The sequence below is a fragment of the Miniopterus natalensis genome, chromosome 16 (genome assembly GCF_054644295.1).
Source record: "Miniopterus natalensis isolate mMinNat1 chromosome 16, mMinNat1.hap1, whole genome shotgun sequence".
Taxonomy (NCBI): Eukaryota; Metazoa; Chordata; class Mammalia; order Chiroptera; family Miniopteridae; genus Miniopterus; species Miniopterus natalensis.
The window spans coordinates 5,171,995-5,190,155 of NC_142096.1; the positions used below are offsets into that span (position 1 = coordinate 5,171,995).

At 46.7% G+C, this 18,161-nt stretch overlaps 2 protein-coding genes and 1 non-coding gene across 4 annotated transcripts in view; 1 reads left to right on the plus strand and 2 right to left on the minus strand.

Annotated features, from left to right (window-relative positions):
- Positions 1-13,892, plus strand: part of MATN2 (matrilin 2) — a 76,171-nt gene extending 62,279 nt beyond the window's left edge. The window contains exons 11-19 of one of the 2 annotated variants that reach the window (XM_087825296.1): positions 729-851; positions 2,112-2,234; positions 4,513-4,635; positions 8,028-8,441; positions 9,534-9,686; positions 10,998-11,069; positions 11,382-11,516; positions 11,859-11,957; positions 13,347-13,892. In XM_087825296.1, coding sequence (XP_087681422.1) covers positions 729-851; positions 2,112-2,234; positions 4,513-4,635; positions 8,028-8,441; positions 9,534-9,686; positions 10,998-11,069; positions 11,382-11,516; positions 11,859-11,957; positions 13,347-13,402 — 1,298 coding nt within the window. In that variant the 3' untranslated portion in view covers positions 13,403-13,892. The remainder of the gene's footprint in view (positions 1-728; positions 852-2,111; positions 2,235-4,512; positions 4,636-8,027; positions 8,442-9,533; positions 9,687-10,997; positions 11,070-11,381; positions 11,517-11,858; positions 11,958-13,346) is intronic. The other variant, XM_087825297.1, reaches the window with a different exon arrangement.
- Positions 13,893-14,624: 732 nt separating this feature from the next.
- RPL30 (ribosomal protein L30) lies at positions 14,625-17,746 on the minus strand. Its single transcript, XM_087825298.1, has 5 exons — positions 17,698-17,746; positions 17,540-17,592; positions 17,154-17,299; positions 15,584-15,714; positions 14,625-14,730 (listed from the first exon to the last, which is right to left on the minus strand). Exons 2-5 carry the CDS (start codon positions 17,558-17,560, stop codon positions 14,681-14,683), a joined length of 348 nt encoding a protein of 115 aa, XP_087681424.1. The 5' UTR covers positions 17,561-17,592; positions 17,698-17,746; the 3' UTR covers positions 14,625-14,680.
- LOC148091330 (small nucleolar RNA SNORA72) lies at positions 14,905-15,036 on the minus strand. Its single transcript, XR_015715811.1, has one exon. It is a non-coding gene; the product is annotated as a small nucleolar RNA SNORA72 (small nucleolar RNA).
- Positions 17,747-18,161: the final 415 nt, after the last annotated feature.

Here is an 18,161-nt window from a genome sequence, read left to right on the forward strand (position 1 = left end):
GACCCAAGCGGTGCGGTGACGCTGGGGAAACGGAGGGCGCCGTCAGGAGGTTGCGTTTTTAGCCCGGTGCTGTCGCATTAGCGGTTGGTCTTGGCAGCCATTTACCTTGATTTCCCCACCTGGTGAATGGGAATAACAGGTGCCTTCGCTAACCCACGGGGGGTTCTCAGGATCCCCCTCCAAAGCAAAGTACTGCAAAAATGCCTTAGGAAAAAGGGTGTGGTCTGGGCCTGATTATAATAAGTGATTATGGCCTTCCCAGCTTTTACTTAATAACGCACATCCATTGTTGGACTTTCACTCCATCTGAAATAGTTGAGTTGATGCTCAGAAGTGTGTCATATCCATATAAAGATGGACACTGCCTATCAATCCATCAGCAAACCTTGCAGGCTCTGCCTTCAAAATAGGGCACTGCTCCGGTTGCTTGGGTCAGCTGGTCTCTTTGCCTTTCCTGACAGGTGCTGAGCCTGCTGTTACCTCTGCAGTCTGCACGTTCTTTCCTGGGGTGCTGTTCACTTTTCCTATGAAGATGACGATATTGTTTCATTTATGTGCTCTTTATATATTACTAATTTTTGCTCATAGATGTGCTTTCTATTTTGAAATGTGCACAATGGTATTAGGTACTGTTTTAATTTAAGGCGCCTGGAATGTCTTTTAAGATTGAAGAAGTCTCTGATGTCTGACCCATTTCCTTGTTTTTCTCATTCCACTTGGGTTCTCAGAGTTGGACGCCTGTGCTTTGGGGGACCACGGTTGTGAACACTCATGCGTGAGCAGTGGAGACTCTTTCGTGTGCCAGTGCTTTGAAGGGTACATACTCCGTGAAGACGGAAAAACCTGCAGAAGTGAGTGTTTATCGGAGGTGGCGCACATCAGGGGGTCTGACCTCTGCATGAAACCCACCATCCCGATCTCTGTGTAACTCAGTTACTCTCAAGTTCAATGCCACATGCCCACCAAATGGAATGTGGGATCCTGGATAGAATCGCGGATCAGGAAAATGTAGGTAGAAATAAAGGAAATGCAAATGAACGATGGACTTTAGTTGATATGCGTTGATGTATCAACATTGGTCCATTAATTATAATATGTATCACACTAATGGAAAATATTATATGGGAAACGGGACATGGGGGCTTATGGGAACTCTCTGTACTACTTTTTCAATTTTCTGTGAATCTAAAACTGTCCTAAACAATAAAGTCCATTAAAAGAAAACAAACAAATGCACAGATGAAAAAAGTTGTTGCCAGAGCTACAAAGGAAGTTGCTCATTTAGGCCCCGTGGCAAGAAGCAGTGGATTAGCGGTGTGTCTTAGTGAGATGTACAGTCTGAAACCCAAGATTCTATCGACTTCAATCTCTGCCATTTATTAGCTGGGCAAGTTGCTTAACTTCTCTGAGCCTTTGTTTCTTCTAATAATATTGTTGTTTCTGGGAGCATAAGTCCCTTATAGAGACCTCTGTACAATGAGGCTATTCTCACGTCTCAGAAAGCAAAGCCTCTTAGATGGGGCCAAGACACATCTCTGATCAAAGGGGAGTGTGTGACCCTGAGCAAGCAATTTCCATCCCTATCAATCACCGTTTTCTCAGGCTTCTCAAAGCACTTTTCAAAGGGCACCTCATGTTTACAAGACTAGTGACTAGAATTATTACTCTTATTTTTCAGACAGGAAAGGTAAGGCTCTGAAGGGTTAAGTGATTCCCCCGAGTCACGTAAGATGCCAGGGACAAAGCCAAAATTTAGATTTCAGTGCTGCTAATCTGAGTTGAGGTTTAATTTCCCAAGTAATCATACCCGAAGTGTTTCTCTTCTGGGATCAGAAACTACATCTGCAGAAAGCTGCTGATGGACTGACCGCGTTTTATGAGACACTGAGTCACGTGCTGGTGAATGGGGATGGGGATGCTAGTGAGGAGGTTTGAAGAGTTAGCCCCTGAAATCAGAGCCTTAGCCTCATCCTCAAGTTCCCCTTCCCCATGGACCACTGGAGCCCAAAGGGCTCTGGAGTCGGGGAGCTGAGATGAGTGGATCCTCCGAGGTGAAGCCCGGGGAAACTTTATGTTGATGACATTGTCTTAACTTGCGCTGCTGTCCTCAGGGAAAGACATCTGCCAAGCAGTGGACCACGGCTGTGAACACATCTGTGTAAACAGTGGCGAGTCCTACGTCTGCAAGTGCCCCGAGGGCTTCCGGCTCGCTGAGGACGGGAGACGCTGCAGAAGTAAGTGACCTGCAGGTAGACATGAACTTGTCCACCTGTGGGACTTGGTCATATAACTTCATTTAATCTTCAGAATCTCCCTTTGCAATCCATGTCACAGTTACAGGTTCCTGCCTTGGGCGCTCTGAAGTGTTTTGCGAGCCACAGGACAGTGGACCCCCGCTGTTGGGGATTTCTCGGCCGAGGCCCTGAGCTGTCAGGCGCTGTGCTGCCTTTTGCTTTCTCCCTGCTGTTGGCCCCGTTCACAGGAGCGCTGTGGACGCTCAGAGCCTCGCGCAGTGCCTGGCTAGTCACGGGACGGAGTCAGAATCCCTGCGAGCAATCGTGATGGTGATCGGAGGTTAATTACGGTGCCTTTTCTCCTTGGAAGCCCTTAGAAGTACGAGTAGAGAATGGAAGAAGGGCCAAAGGGGTCTTCTGCGGGTTTTACTTATCCATGCCATCCTTAGCTTCTGCGTGTCACTTAGAACAGGCTCTGAGGGTTTGATTAGAAGGTGTATTAGGGTTCTCCAGAGAAAGAGAGCCAATCAGATGTATGGGTGTGTGTGTATGTTTATGTATATATAATATCACAAATAGATATATATGTATGTGGATGGATGGATAGGTAGGTAGGTAGATAGGTAGACAGATAGATGATAGATGATGATAGATGATAGATAGATAGATAGATAGATAGATAGATAGATAGATAGATAGATAGATAGGATATGACTGGGGTTTTTTTTTTTGGCAAATCTGATATCTGCAGGGTAGGCTGGCAGACTGGAGCACCAGGGGAGAGCCGATGTTGTAGCTCTAATCCAAAGGCAGTCTGCTGGCAGAGTTCCCTCTTCTTCGGGGGAACCTCAGGTTTTTTTTTCTTAAAGCCTTCTACTGATTAAGTGAGGCCTACCCACATTATGGAAGATACCCTGCTTTACACAAAGTCTACTGATTTAAATGTTAATCTTACCTGAAAAATACCTTTATTGCAACATCCAGACCACTGTTTGACCAAACAACTGGGCACCATAGCACATAAAATGAACCATCACAGCATCCAAAGGAAGAGAAAGAGAGACACTAGCTCAGTGAGGTGGGGCTTCGAAGAGCCCAGGGCGAGGATTTTCCTCCACTGTGAGATTCTGGGAGTTGTGGGGAGACTTCAATACAGTCTACCTGCTTTTATGACACTGTTTGAATAGACAGAATGGCCCTTTTTTTAGATAAGGCAAAATAAACTCATTTGCTTTTGAGGTTGATTTTGCGGGATTTGCCCTCATACTCCGTGGTGATAACGGGGGTCACTCCACGCAGCCACAAAGCTGGGCGAGATGGAGCTCACTGCTCTTGTCTTTACCAGGAAGGCAGGCTCCTACCTTTGGCGAGAACAGCTGGGTCCTGGGATGCCTGGAGCACCCTGGCCTAGCTCTGCGGGCTCCCTGAACGACCCTGTTTTGCCTTCACACAGCAGCGTCCCTTCTGTGGAGACCATGTCTGCAGTTCTTCCCATTCCGCCCGCCCAAGCTGCTTGTTCGTGCCTTGACTTCTTTTTCTATAAACGCAAGTGTACACATATGCACCATTAGCTATTCAGCACATTTGTTGCTTGTAGGCACAGCTTCTACCTCTGGAATTTAATTGCCCAGTCGGCTCCCTCCATTCCCACTTCCCAGAGGGGTCTGGAGTACACTGATGGCAATTTCGTAGGAAGCTTCCCCTTTAGGGAGCTAATGACAGGAAACCATAGGCTCTCACGCCGGGCAGGACTCAGGGGACTGCTTGCCTCACCTGTGCCATCAACTTGCTGCAACTCTGGGCAACTCTGAGACTTTCTGAGTTTCAGAAAGTTGGGTACAATCATTCCGGCCTTGCTCTTATTACAGGATATTGTGAAGATTAAAGGGTTGTAACTACTCTGAAGAGTTTAAAGTACCTCACACATGAGGAATGTTCATTAGACCATTAAAACCGGAGTGTCTGGGATGCCTATGGGAAAATATAAGTGGTTTGGAAAAATCAAAACCCAATGCAGGTCAAACAATTGGAAAATTAATCATCGATTCAGGACCCCGATGGCCCACCTCGCCATGCAGGCCTGAGGGAGTGGGAGCTTCCCGAGGGAGTGCTGCCCTGGCCAGGCCCCGCCCTGAGTATTAGACTGAACGGGGGATGTGTCAGAGGAGCTTTGAACAGAGATGGAAAATGGGTTACTCCCGAGATCGCTGCTGACATGACTCTTCAGTGCAGCTCATTTCTTTGCCGATGGCATTGCTCAGTTCTGCATTTTCCTCAGGGAAGGACATCTGCAAGTCGACGCACCATGGCTGTGAACACATTTGTGTTAATCTTGGCGATTCCTACATCTGCAAGTGCCCAGAGGGATTCGTTCTAGCTGAGGATGGAAGACAGTGCAAGGGTGAGTGATCGGAGCCTGGCTTTTGTCTTTCCTTGGGTTTGGGAGTCACTGCTCTTTGGAGTGTTTTCGGGGAGCAGACCCTCACCTCTGCTTCTCCCGTGGATACAAGTGCATGGGCCTGGGTGGAGCGTGGGGAGGAGAGCTGCACCTCGCGCCTGGGGGACACCTGAGACCTGCGTCTGCCCCGTGCTGGAGAAGGGCACTCGGCTCCGAGCACTGGGCTTCAGGAAGAGGGAGCGGGCCACAGGTTCACACGTTAAAACACAAAACCGCTAACGTCACAGAAAAATGATAATCTCAGAATAGAGAAGACCTTTCTAACATGACCTGAAACGTAAAAGCCAGAAAAGCAAAGAAGAGAAAATGTATAGTAAGAGATTAAAGCTACAATGCTTTTTTTTTTTTTAACCTATCAGTTGTCAGAGGTCAAAAAGTTGTTGTAAGAAGTGATTACAAGTTTATAGCTAAGTGTCTGAATTGCTACAACATTGAGAAGGGGGTTATTTAAAGGCAATTCGACTTGTAGGAGTTTATCCTACGGATGTGTGCATGTATTCCCAAAGCCATAAGCTGTCTATATAAAAACATGTTGTGCAGTGTTGTTTGTGTCGGCAAAAAGTCGGGAACAAGGTAAATGTCCATCCATAAGAGACTGGTCAGGTAAATGATGGTGCAGCTACACAGTGGAATACTCTACAGCTGTTAAAAAGAGCCAAGCAGCTCTAGATGTATTTTAGGTGAGAGAAACATGGTTTTTATAGTATATTACCATTGATATATTTTGTAAGAGGTTTCCTCTAACATACTATGTATGCATGTATGTGTATATATATATAGAGAGAGAGACACACACACATACACATATATATACTCCTTTGTAATATTTGAGTTTTGTTTCGTGTGCATGTATTATTTTGTAGAAAAAAACTTAAGGAAAAGGGATAGAGACACAGAAGCATCAGGGTGTGGAAGTTCAGTATGGTGACGAGCGAAAAATAAAGGAAGAAACTGGGATCTTTGTAGAAAAAAGACTTGAGGTACCATTCGAATACCAAAGTGACTGTCACCTCATTCACGATTGCTAGGGACCCCCCCTGCCCCAGGGAAGGAAAGGACACTGGGCAGAAGCTACAGCTCAGCTCAGCACGAGGACAAGGACACTTCCTCACAGGGAAGCCCTGTGATCAGTTAGTTAAGATCACGAGCTTTGCGTCAGACAGACCTGGATTTAAACCCCCTTCGTACACTTGTGTGAACTTGGACCGATTGTTCAGCTTCCCTGCGTCTCAGTGTGTTCGTCTGCAATACGGGGAATCTGTAAGACCGTATGCTCAAGGCGCTTAGCCCGGCGCTGGCACATCCTGAGCAGCCGTGGACATCACCCACGGAGTCCCCCAGAGTCGGGGCTTCGGGGTGAGGCGAGGCCTCCCCATCAGGACAGGCGCCCAGGCCCAGGCTGAGTGGCTGCTGGGCGGGGGCCACGGGGGGGCGGGGGGGCTGCACTAGCTGACCTTTCAAGGCCTTATTCACCCGAAATTCTGGAACTCTGTGAAAATGAAGTCCTGAAAGCAAATCAACTGACTTAAGGACCAAAAAGAAAATGCCCAAGGACAGTGGGAGTGGCCCTTCCCGCAAAGAAGCAGCCGGCAGGCGGGGCTGCCATCTCCCGGGACCTGAGGGCAGAAGTCAGGCACCTCTCAGCCCGATGCCCTGCCCTGCCCCCAGCACTCTGCTTTCCTGGGGAAGCCGCCTGTGCCCCTCCGTGCATCCCTGGGGCCTGCTGGTTTTGTTCTCTGGGAGAGAGGAGGAAACAGACTCACTGCTAGGAAGCTATTCCAGTGTTTCTGAAATTTGCTAGAGATCCACATGCACTCCGCCTGAGTGGTTTTTTGTTTGTTTGGGTTTTTAGTTTTATTTTTTTGGTTGACTCAGGAACAGGCTGTGAATGTAAATGGAGCTCTGAATTGGCCTTTTCCTCTTTACTAATAAAGAATCAATACTTTGAATAATCAGGAAAAGCACTTAATGGAGAAAGAGAGGACCCCAAGCCCCCAACACACACACACGCACAACAAATGCACGTACAACACATGCACGCACACGCACGTACAATCACGTTAGCATGCCATCCAGGCCAGGCATAGAAACATGTTTGCATGCATGAGCCTTTACTTGCTCATATTGCTGTGCTTCGCATCCAAAAATTAGACAGCTGCTTGATAAATAAAAGAGAATGTTATGAGATCATCCATTTGGGATCTGTAAATGTCTTATGCAGCCCTAAACAACAAAAAAATCTCTCCACACCCAGATTGCTTAAGTATTTGCATAAAGCTTTTACTGTTAACCAGCTGAGTTGCCTAGAAAGCTTTTGTGCAGATAAAGAATTCACAGTGATCATTCATTTGTAAGTTTTAATAGGTCAGCAGGCTACTTACAGGTGTGCTACCCAGGGGACACCACCTCCTTTACTCTGGCAGCAAGCATTTGTTGAATGCCTATTGTGTGCCAGGCTTGGGGGGTACAGAAATGAATGAGATAAGGCCCCTGGAGGAACTGGCAGGCTAGAGGAGACGATGCACCCATGATCAGCTGTGGCACAGTGCATTGGGTGCCCTGGGCGATAAGCAGCTAGGAGTCGGGGATTTCGTCTTAGTCACTGTCGCAGTCCTGCGCCTACCGCCTTGCATGCAGCACATGTTCAACAAGCAGATTGTTGTTGAATAAGTTTGTAGTGTGAGAGGCATACAGAGTAACTAATACAAGCTGGGCTGCTATGAAACTCCCTGGGAAAGGTGCTGGCTGAGCTGAATGTTAAGAATTTCCTTCTCTGTTCCCTGTCAGAATGACAGCACTGGGGTGGTGTCACCTCCTGGAGTCAAGCTATAGGACTCTTTTGGGTGCTGTCAGACCCTTCAGTGTACTTTACACACAGTCCCTCCCAGACCTGGCTGTCAGTGGCCCAGCGTACAGTGTGGACCTGGTTCCCTAGACATTTTATGTCTCTTGTGTGTCTCTCCCAACACCTCTTATCTGTATGTCATCTAAAGAGCAAAGGTGGGCCCGGCCATAGTGGCTCAGTGGTTGAGTGTCTACCCAGGAACCAGGAGGTCACAGTTCAATTTCTGGTGAAGGCACATGGCCGGTTGTGGGCTCGATCTCCAGTAGGGGGCGTGCAGGAGGCAGCCGATTGATGATTCTCCCTCATCACTGATGTTTCTATCTCTCTCTCCCTCTCCCTTCCTCTCTCTTGAAATCAATAAAAAAATAACAGTGAAGGTGGTTCTCCAACATGGTTATGCTTCCACCTGAAGCATAATTTTCTTCCACTCTTGTGCATAAATAATTTTTAAAATCATGTACTTACCTCCACTTTTCTTTCATTCTTACAGGATGCTCTGAAGGCCCAATCGATCTGGTCTTTGTCATCGATGGATCCAAGAGCCTCGGAGAAGATAATTTTGAGATTGTAAAGCAGTTTGTGACTGGGATTATAGATTCTTTGGTGATTTCCCCCAAAGCCGCTCGAGTGGGGCTGCTCCAGTATTCCACGCAGGTCCGCACAGAGTTTACCCTGAGAAACTTCAGCTTGGCCAAGGACATGAAAAAAGCCGTGGCCCACATGAAATACATGGGCAAGGGCTCCATGACTGGGCTGGCCCTGAAACACATGTTTGAGAGAAGTTTTACCCAAGTAGAAGGGGCCAGGCCTCTCTCCGCACGGGTGCCCCGAGTGGCCATCGTGTTCACCGACGGACGGGCTCAGGATGATGTCTCTGAGTGGGCCAGTAAAGCCAAGGCCAATGGTAATGTGGGATGGGGGTGTGGTTTACACCACTCAGGGTTCAGGCTACTTAAACTCACTTGGTGGTCACAGCTGCCAGAGGAGGGCGATTCTTTGAGTGTACAGAATGGCTCTCAGTCAACTGTCATACACCTTTACTCAACTGCCATCTAGAGGCCTTAAAGAGAGTTGAGGGAGGGGAAAGATGCAGAAGTGTTGCAGACTGGCGATTGGTCCAGACATAGACCACACCTGAGTAATCGTCTACTGCACTTCCCGAGCCAGTGTGTGGCTGTCCCCAGACACTGGTAAGAATAAGTTCCTGATGGGAGGAGCTTTTACTGATACTTTTTTAAAACCAATACTGCAAGTGAACATTGGAAGCATGGCAGCCTTAGGAGAGCAAGTACTCTTGTGTTTGCAAGAGGCAGGAGTTAGCTTTTGAGAAAATCAAACTGCTGGAGGAATTGTGACTCTAAGCTCTCATTGCTCAGTAGAGTTCTCTTCTCTGGGGTGTTTCTGCAGGAGGGACTGGGGGTTACTTTAGTTGTGGGTAGATGTGAAGTGTGGCCGAGGAGTATGTCTCTCCAGAAAGGAAACCCAAAAGCTAGGATGGTGGGTAAACAGCTTAATGCAGTGTCTGGATTTCTTGGAGATGTGAGAAAATTTGAGGTTGAAGCAGTTTGCTTAAAAGCCACTTTCCCTAGGAACTTGTGGAGAGCACATTGCTTTAGCAGGTCCTACAAAGCAGGAAAGGAAATGCACAGACCAGGGCTTCATCCAGGACTTGATGGACGTGCATGAGGGCTGTTTTCTTCTTTATCCACAAGGCTAATTCAAGGAAAAGTTAAGATATGTTAGATGACCTTGCCCAGACTAAGCAACAGGTTGGTGGTCTAGCTCCCTGACCTCTCCTAGATGCCTCGTCTTCCTCCTCTCTTGGATTCCTGTCTTTTGCTCACAGAGCTAAAATAAAAATGGTGAAAAAATAAAGGGAGGTTGACCTGGAAATCACACCACTTAACACCTAGCTGGCTTTGGGTGCAGTACACAGTGTCCAGACCGTGGGAACACAAGTCTAAGTACATTGTTCTGTCTTTGCTCTGCACCTTAGGTATAACTGTCTATGCTGTCGGGGTAGGAAAAGCCATTGAGGAAGAACTGCAAGAGATTGCCTCTGAGCCCACAGACAAGCATCTCTTCTATGCCGAAGACTTCAGCACGATGGGCGAGATAAGTGAAAAACTAAAGAAGGGCATTTGCGAAGGTACTACAGCTTCTGTCTAGGAGAGATCTCAGCACAAAGGGCGGCATGAACCCTTGAATGAGAACTCTGGACCCATTCCTCCACAGTGCTCAAAAAGTGCCTCCCTGGTGCACAGGGCCAATGACATCTGTAAACCCCACACAGAAGGTGGAAAGTAACAGCCAGCATTGCTTGGTGCTTGCTGTGCTGAGCCGAGGGATAGTGTTTTGACACAGGCATGCTTAATCCTTACTAAAGTCCTATAGAGATGGTAATTTAAAAGACAACTATTATGGCCCGGCTGGTGTGGCTCAGTGGATTGAGGGTTGACCCATGCGCCAAGAGGTCACCGGTTCAATTCCCCATTAGGGCACATGCCTGGGTTGCGGGCTCGATCCCCAGTAGGGGCATGCAGGAGGCAGCCGATCTGTGTTCCTCTCACATCAATGTTTCTAGCTCTCTCTCCCTCTCCCTTTCTCTCTCTGTAAATTCAATAAAAACATATTTTAAAAGTTAAAAACAAACAAACAAAAAACCCCAGCCATTATATAAACCAGGAGAGCTGATGCGCGGCTTCAGGATTTGCCTGTAATTGGAATGGAACGGGACGGCAGTCTTTTCAAGCCCACTGTCTGAAATGGAAGGATGCCTCCCTGCGTGGACTACGCCTGCTTACAGAACATTAGACTGCCCTTTAGAGTTTAGATTTTATGTACAAGAGCTCCCTCTGCCTTTCCCCAGTTTACTGTGCCACATGTAAGGCATGCTGACACGGAGCAGTTTTCCCCATTTCCCCTTTTACTCTCGTCCCAGGTTCAGTCACCAATAAAATCCCAGTCTAAGGGATGTAGCTCACTCCTCTAAAGGAAAGAAACAGTGAGAGGGAGGCCAGGGAAGGAAGGCCTTTGATTTCCTTTTTAAAAATATGTCTTTATTGATTTCATAGAGAGGGAGAGAGTAGATCATGTTTCGCCTCTAGGCTGTTTCATTCGAGATGAAAGGCCTCAAGGGGGGCCGTTGCCACTGCAACTAAATGCTTGAACAACTGGAACTTGTTTCCCACCTCGCCTTCTCGACATGATATTTTGGGGGCATGGTTAAGTCAGATGCACTTCAGGGGTGCAGGCTTCCCCCCAGTAGAGAACTGCCCTAGAGTGGTCTTGAATTATGCTCGTAACCAATTGCGTTTTGACTTTGTGGTGTTACCAAATAACCTGAAGTACCCTGGGTTATGGCATGTAGGTAGGGAGTTGGTCTGGGACCGGTTTCCTAAAGAACACGTGTATTCATGCAGACAACTGTCACTCCTTTCGGTCACCTTTTTCCTTTCAGCTCTAGAAGACTCTGACGGAAGTCAGGACTCCCCAGCCGGGGAATCGCCAAGGACGGTTCCGCCACCAACAGGTACATTTTAAAAAACAGTGTTTTCAGAACCTTCGGTGGGTGCTTCCGCCATGGTTTCCCCCCAGACAAAAGTTGGAAAGAAATGAAAGATGTGAATTAGAGCTTTTTCCCTTCGATCAAACAGGAAACATTGACCCCACCCCGTAAGCCATATTCACCAATAGCCTCTCTCAGTCTCATTGCCACAGTTTTCCCCCAGTAAAGTTGTCCCGCACGCTAGGAACACCGCCTACCTTACTGTGACAGCTGGTGGCTTTTTTATACCACAGCCGTGTTAAGCAGGTTTGACTTCAGTTTTCTCTCTCTTTACAGAATCTGAGCCAGTCACCGTAAATATCCAAGACCTACTTTCCTGTTCTAATTTTGCAGTGCAACACAGGTACCTGTTTGAGGAAGACAGCCTTTCACGGTCTGCGCAAAAACTGTTCCATTCCCCAAGATCTTCAGGTAATTCCCAGTAAAACCCTGCTGCCGGTTAGCTGGTAACAGCCTCTCAGCTCGCCAGCGCGCTCCGTGTAAAGGGGAAAGGAAAGGAGGAGCTGGGAATAAGACGGGGGAAGGAGAACGCAAGTGGGAACTAAAAACTAAACGAAACTGAGTGGTCTTCCCCCAACCCATGAAAGGCCGCTTGGGTGCTGGGCGCCCTTTCCTGGGATTTACTGGGTCTGGTGCTGCAAAGTTGGCCCGACCTGTCACTGTGGCTCCCTCCACGTGCTGACAGCCCTGCTGTTGCGCGTCTGGGAAGTGCTGTGGGCTTACAGAGGGGACACTTTCCATCTGCTTTCTCAGGAAGCCCTTTGGACGAGAAGCCTGATCAGTGCAAATGTGAAAACCTTCTAAGGTCGCAGGACCTCGCAACTGAAGAAGTAAGAAAATTAACACAACGCTATATCCTTTTGTAGCGCTGCTGCAGATCGCAGATGCTCAGGGCGCGGGCGAAGCCGCCCCCCGCGTCAGCGAGCTCCGGGAAAGCTGTCAGCAGCCCGACGGGTGTCAGCGCCAGGGCCAAGCGCTGAGTTGCTGTCTGCTGTTCCAGAGGGTTTACCAATAGAGCCAGCCAGCCAGTCAGCACACAAAGGAAAGAGAGACATATTTAATGAGCTCCCTCTCTGCTAGAAAATGGAAGATTTTTACTGATCTGACGTGTACCAAACGTACAGAATTAGGAGCAGAGAATGTTATAGAATGAAGAGGTTTCAAACTCCAGCTAAACTCCAAACCTTTCTTTGGCCCCAGCCCGCACCGAAGCCACATTTGGTCAGTGTTTAGTTTCTAGAGGACTGGGGTTGGGGTTTTTGTTTTGGCAGCAGAGATTTTTTTGTATCAGCACTCTAAGATGAAACATTCCACCAGGGAACAGCAGGATCCAGTGATTCATTAAAACAATATTACACATAAAAGGAATGCTTTGGGATAGTGGAGAAGCAGGGATTTAGTGCTTTCACACACCAAACAGCCTGCCAGCTGCTCTGAATGTGTAATTAATTAGCCAGCTTACTAAAGCTGGCTCATATCTATCTCAACATGGATCAATCAGCTAGTCAATAGGGAAATGGTTTAATTCACAACAATCTCTGTGCCAGTGGGTTTATAGAATAAGGAACAGCATATAGCAATTCCCCTTCTGAAAACTGGAAATGTCCCCTAAAAAAATAATCTGACAAGTGATTAGTACAGGTGATGAGTCTGGGCTCTCATTCTGCCACCCAGGGGGCGGGTGGGAGGCATTAAGGAGCCTACAGGGAGGAAGACAAATGCTTATTGGGATGCACCTCTCCTCTCCCTTCCCACCTCAACCCTGAGGGTCTCCCTCACAAGATGGTAAGGACGGGTTATGTAGGAGTGTAGGTCGCCAGTCTTCAAGGTTGCTACCGTTTGGCCATACCTGCCAGACTCCCCATCTCTCCTGATTTTATATCTTACTGTCCAAGGTCTATTCCTTTTTTCTCTTCACATTACCAACACTGTCAATTCTGGCTCATAGAGGTGTGCTATGGCAAACTAATTTATAAGCAACAGAGGCAAGATTAGAAATTAAAAAGAATTTGAACCAAGCTATCCCACTTTGATGTTTAACTCCAGAAAAGATTGTGTCTTGGTAGCAATGTGTTAAGTAGTTACTATAAACTCACAAGTCAGTGTTTAAAAATGCTTAACAGAAATGGGGGGGAAAAAAGCCCTATATTTAGGACAAATTTTTATGTACGTAAATGAAGTGATATTTAAATGTAAATAAAATTAGCGATTCAGATTTCTCTTCCTTAACTTGAGATATACTAGAAGAAATGACACAAAGAATGGAAGCCCTGGAAAATCGCCTGAGATACAGATGAAGATTGAAGTATTCCGTATTTGTATGTCATTGTATCAAGGATTACAATGAAAGCAGCTTGGAGCCCCAAAGCTGAGGTGACTGTTAATCCTATAAGGTTGTAAACATAATTAGTACCGAGAAAGCTGGTTTGTTATGGTACAAAGGCAAAAACTAGATGCTAACTTGTGTAAATTTAATGAGAAAAAGAATCCTTCAGAATCCTAAATGAGTTTACCAAGGGAGAATAAGCTATGCAAGATACCCTGTAACATACTGTGGACATGATTTGCTTTTGCCAGGTCCTGCCTTAGAGCGTTGCAATCCCATCTGACTACAAAGTCAAGTTTGCATGGTCTTACTTATGTAGAACACTGGCTATAAGAAAAGCTATTTTTTGTATTGGACTTTACCTTGATATATGTATATGGACATATGCATAAAATCATAGGACATGTACTTGTGTAACAAGTTGGTTTCTAAAATACAGTATTAAAATTCACTTCAGAGAATGGTATTCTGTGTAAAATTCTTAGTTTAACTTTAAATGCAAGGTATGTAAACATGAGATATGGCCAATATGCATTATGAAGAAAATGTTGAATCTCACTGGTAATCAGAAAAATGCAGGTTAAAACAATAGCTTGGCAAAAATGAGTATGTTTGACTAGAACACGTGTTGGTAAGGATGTGGAAATCTGGGGCTCTTGTACACTGCTAGTGGCAATGCAAATGGTTAGTCTCTTTGGAGAATGTCAATACCCAGTAAAACAAAACGTACACAACCTTGAACTCTAGCCACCACATTTTAGCAGATATGAGACATATACAAGAGTGGTGCTTGAGTTTACCAAACTAACAACTCAGAAATAACCTGATCACCAGAAGGATAACTGTAATTCGTAATATGCAGTGACAAAATTTGGAGTGGGAGGAGGATATTTCATTTAATTTTCTTTGCTATTCAGATTTGGAAGATTTAAACTGAACTACAAATTCCAATTCTTTTTTGGGTTTTGAACCTTACTGCCTCTCAAACACATTCAAATATAAAATGCCAACAATGTCCTGAGACTGGAATTATTTTTAAGTCTCTTAAAAATCCAATACAGGAGAAGAACTGTGTGGAAACTGGGATTTATAGCTCTTAACTAAAAGTCTTGCCACATCTAGCTGCCCCATCCTCTCTAATCCTACCTTCAGGAAAGTGTACTGAAACAAAAATATATAAAAACGGAAATGAATGCAGTTTTTACACCACGCTCTGGCCCATTTTATTAAAGAAAAATTATTCCATGATTTACTTTTCACCAGTCTGTTCTGGCATGCTTCGAATGATATCAGAATCACCTGGAAAATAAAACAATAATTTCACAATTCATTTAATGGCATCTGGTAATCATGAAATTAGCAGTGGTTATCTTCAAGTTATTGGACTAGCTGTGCTGTCATTTCCTGACGTTGATTAAAGTCACCTAGAGCCAGACATTTCCCACTTAAGATGCATCATATAAATCAGACTTGTTTTATTACCAGCATTTATAAAACCAGACCCAGGGAAAGAACTAGGTCTGGGGACACATGCATGGTCTTAATATAGCGAATGTTTAGCCTGCCCTGATTATTACAAAATCAGAACAGCGAGAATATTCGCAATATTTTATGAATTAAAAATTCTTAAGTTCAGAACAACATGATGTGTACAGTTGACCTGGTACAACTCAGGGATTAGGGGTGCTGACCCATGTATAACATAAGTTGGCCTTCACACAGATTCCCAACCACGGATTCAAAATACTGTCTTCGTTCTGTAGTTGGTGAAGCCACAGATGCGAAATCCATTGAAAGGAATCTGTATATGTGACCCATGAAGCTCAAACCCGTGCTGTACAAGAGTCAGCTTCTTTCAGTCAGTTTTATCCATTTACGCAGCCAGAAAAGGTTACTCTCCTCTAGTCACCTGATCATTCTCCTCTTTGATAATTTCACCTTTTACCAAGGTCCTATTTACAATCTCAAAGTAAAAAAAATTCACTTATAACAAAGCCAATGTACTGACATTCATTATCACCTCTATGTGAAATAAGGATATCCCTTAAGATATCCAAATTCTCACCATCTGAACTCAGGAACCAAAGACATTTGTATAGCAAATACTTGTATTACGTTATAAAGGAAAAAATGTGTAATTTAAGAAGCATACCTGGGTCAATGATAGACAGTGTGCATACTCTGTAGTATTTTCCACATGCTGTGCCCAATTCAATATTATTGCCGCTGTAGTGATGGACACCAGTCTTGGCCAACATGGCATAGTACTCTATTTCAGATTTCCTTTGGGAACAAAAAAGGGCAAATAAATGCCATACCAAGTGACTGACAAGGTATTTACTACCTCTCTCATTAGTTTGAATGTTGGTGAGGCCTTCCAACAGTAAATAAGCCAGTTATTACTCTTAAGAACCTATTATATCCATTGGACAATACAAACTATCCTTTCCTTGGATCCCTTAACAAGAGATGAGACAACCAGCAAAAATCTATTGAACACCCACATTTAAGATGGCATCTATGCTCATGGAGAAGACAGAAGGGTGCAAAATCAAAGCACTATTTACTCAGCATTCACTGCATATCAGACATTTCACATAATTCCCGTAATAACCGCTAATCTTGTTGTACTCCATTTATTTTAAACTAATGAAGAAATTGAGACACAGAATAGAGAGTGGAGGATTCAGAATTCAAACCCGTATTACCTTTAAAAGATGATCCATTTCTATCCCCCCCCATGCTGAATCCTAGATTGGGAGTGATTATCACTTACCCACAGTTAACATTTGTAGCAACGGAGTAGGTAGATATTAGCGGCTTTACAAACTTGAAGGGAGTTCTAACAGAACTTTGCTCCTACTCAGAGTGTGAACCCACAGACCAGCAGTAGTGTCATAAGGGGATTGTTAGAAATGCATCACCTCAGGCCGCATTCCAGATCCCAAATCGGAACCTGCAGTTCACTCGTGACCGTGCACAGTCACATTTGAGAAGCACTGCTATAGACAGCGGGCTCGGAAGGAATGTTTGAAATCAGACCAAACTCTGGGATGGGATGGAGGAGACAGCACTCCGGAAGTACATACGCCCCATAAAACGCCATGCGTTATGCATTACCATCGAAAATCAATGTGGGTAGGGGACTGATCCCGGCTTATGTTCCGTAAGATCCATATTTTTTTAACTTGTTTACAATACCCACTAAGTTCAATTTTAAAACAGTCAAGCAAAAACTGTGCTGAGAACCGACATAGTAGGATGAACTAGGTGATTCTAGGACGGCCTGCAACTCCATGGGTAGCCCGAACTTTTTTCTCATCTACTCTTCTACCCTAAGACAAGTTCATACAATGAAGCACTTTGGAAGTGTCTCAAAGCTACAAGAATGACCACAGGCACGGCACAAAATAATGTGAAAACAAATTACATGTGTGCTGCCCTCAAACTTTTGACATTCTGTGGTTTCTACCGCTTGTGCCACATTCGTCCCCTAAGGTTAAGCTTCCACAAGGAGAAAACACGCTCGGGGGGGCTGGGGGTGCGAATCCAGAGCCAACCACCGCAGTAGCAACCGTATGTCACTCTGTCAAGTGTTCGCTTGTAAAACGGGTTCTATAAAACGCCGAGTCCGTGTTGCCCGGACTGCCAAGTTTACACTCTGCACGCTCGCTCGGGGCGCGTTCGCGGGGGAGGACCCACGCTTCGGGGGCCCCCCTTACCTCAAGGCGGGACAGTTGTTGGCGAGGATGACCAGCTTCGCTTTGCCTTGTCTGATCATCTTCAGAGTCTGCTTGTAGCCCAGCACGTACTTGCCACTTTTCATAACCAGCTGGAGCCTAGAGTTGATCGACTCCAGCGACTTTTTCTACAAAGCAAACATCTGACATGTACCTGAAGGCCTTGCCTGTAACCACCTCCAGACCGGACCATTCATAAAACCTCTGAAGGCGAGGACCCCAAGTCACTGAGTGGCCCTCCTCGGGTTTCTTTTGGGACCCTCCAAATGCCCCGGGGCGTGCTGTCTCCCCGGCGTGCTCCGATCTGCCCGCCCCGGCCGAGACTCGTCTCCCCACGTGAACCCGCTTCCTGCCCGGCCCTCACTCACCGTCTTCTTTGCGGCCACCATCTTCCTGCCTTAGGTGCGGGACGGCCCCCAACCTAGAACATACAGAGAACAGGACAGAAGTTTAGGAGCCGGAGGTCCAAACGGCAACGCGATGGCTCCCGCGCGGCCTGAAACTCCACCGGGTGGAGCCCACTCACCGAGCGCAGCCGCCAAGATGGCCGGGGAGGGAGAAAGGAAGTAGTTCCCACAATGCAAAGCTCTTCACTGCCCAGCCCGGATCCGGGGCCGGAAGCGGAAGCAAGTCGCAAGCGGAAGAGGCGGGGCAAGAAGAGGACCGCCGCCGGTTGCTATGGGTACCGCTGGGTGCGACCGCGGCGGTGCGGGAAGCTTGGCCCGGATGTGAGCTGCGGGCCTCGCCTCGCTCCGTTATTCCTGCTTCCCGCCGCCCACCGAGGAGCCGAGGACGGTCGAGCAGGTTGGGAATCGGAGAGGCGACCCGAGGTGAGGCGCGAGGAGCGGGGAGGAGAGGCGGCGGCGGCTGCACCGCGGCCTTAGGGCTGCGGGGCTCATCTCTGCCCGGAGCCAGGCTCTTGGGGAGATGGGGAGTTTGCGGGGCGCCTCCCGCTGGCCCGCCTTCCGCCGGGGGTGCCGCCCTCGCCCG

Excerpts from the sequence above, each read along its gene's own strand:
- RPL30 (XM_087825298.1), bottom strand. The coding sequence starts at position 17,560 with ATGGTGGCCGCAAAGAAGACG. Across the intron at positions 17,300-17,539 it reads TGGTGGCCGCAAAGAAGACG|AAAAAGTCGCTGGAGTCGAT; the intron begins GTGAGTGAGGGC and ends TTTGCTTTGTAG. Across the intron at positions 15,715-17,153 it reads AACAACTGTCCCGCCTTGAG|GAAATCTGAAATAGAGTACT; the intron begins GTAAGGGGGGCC and ends TTGTTCCCAAAG.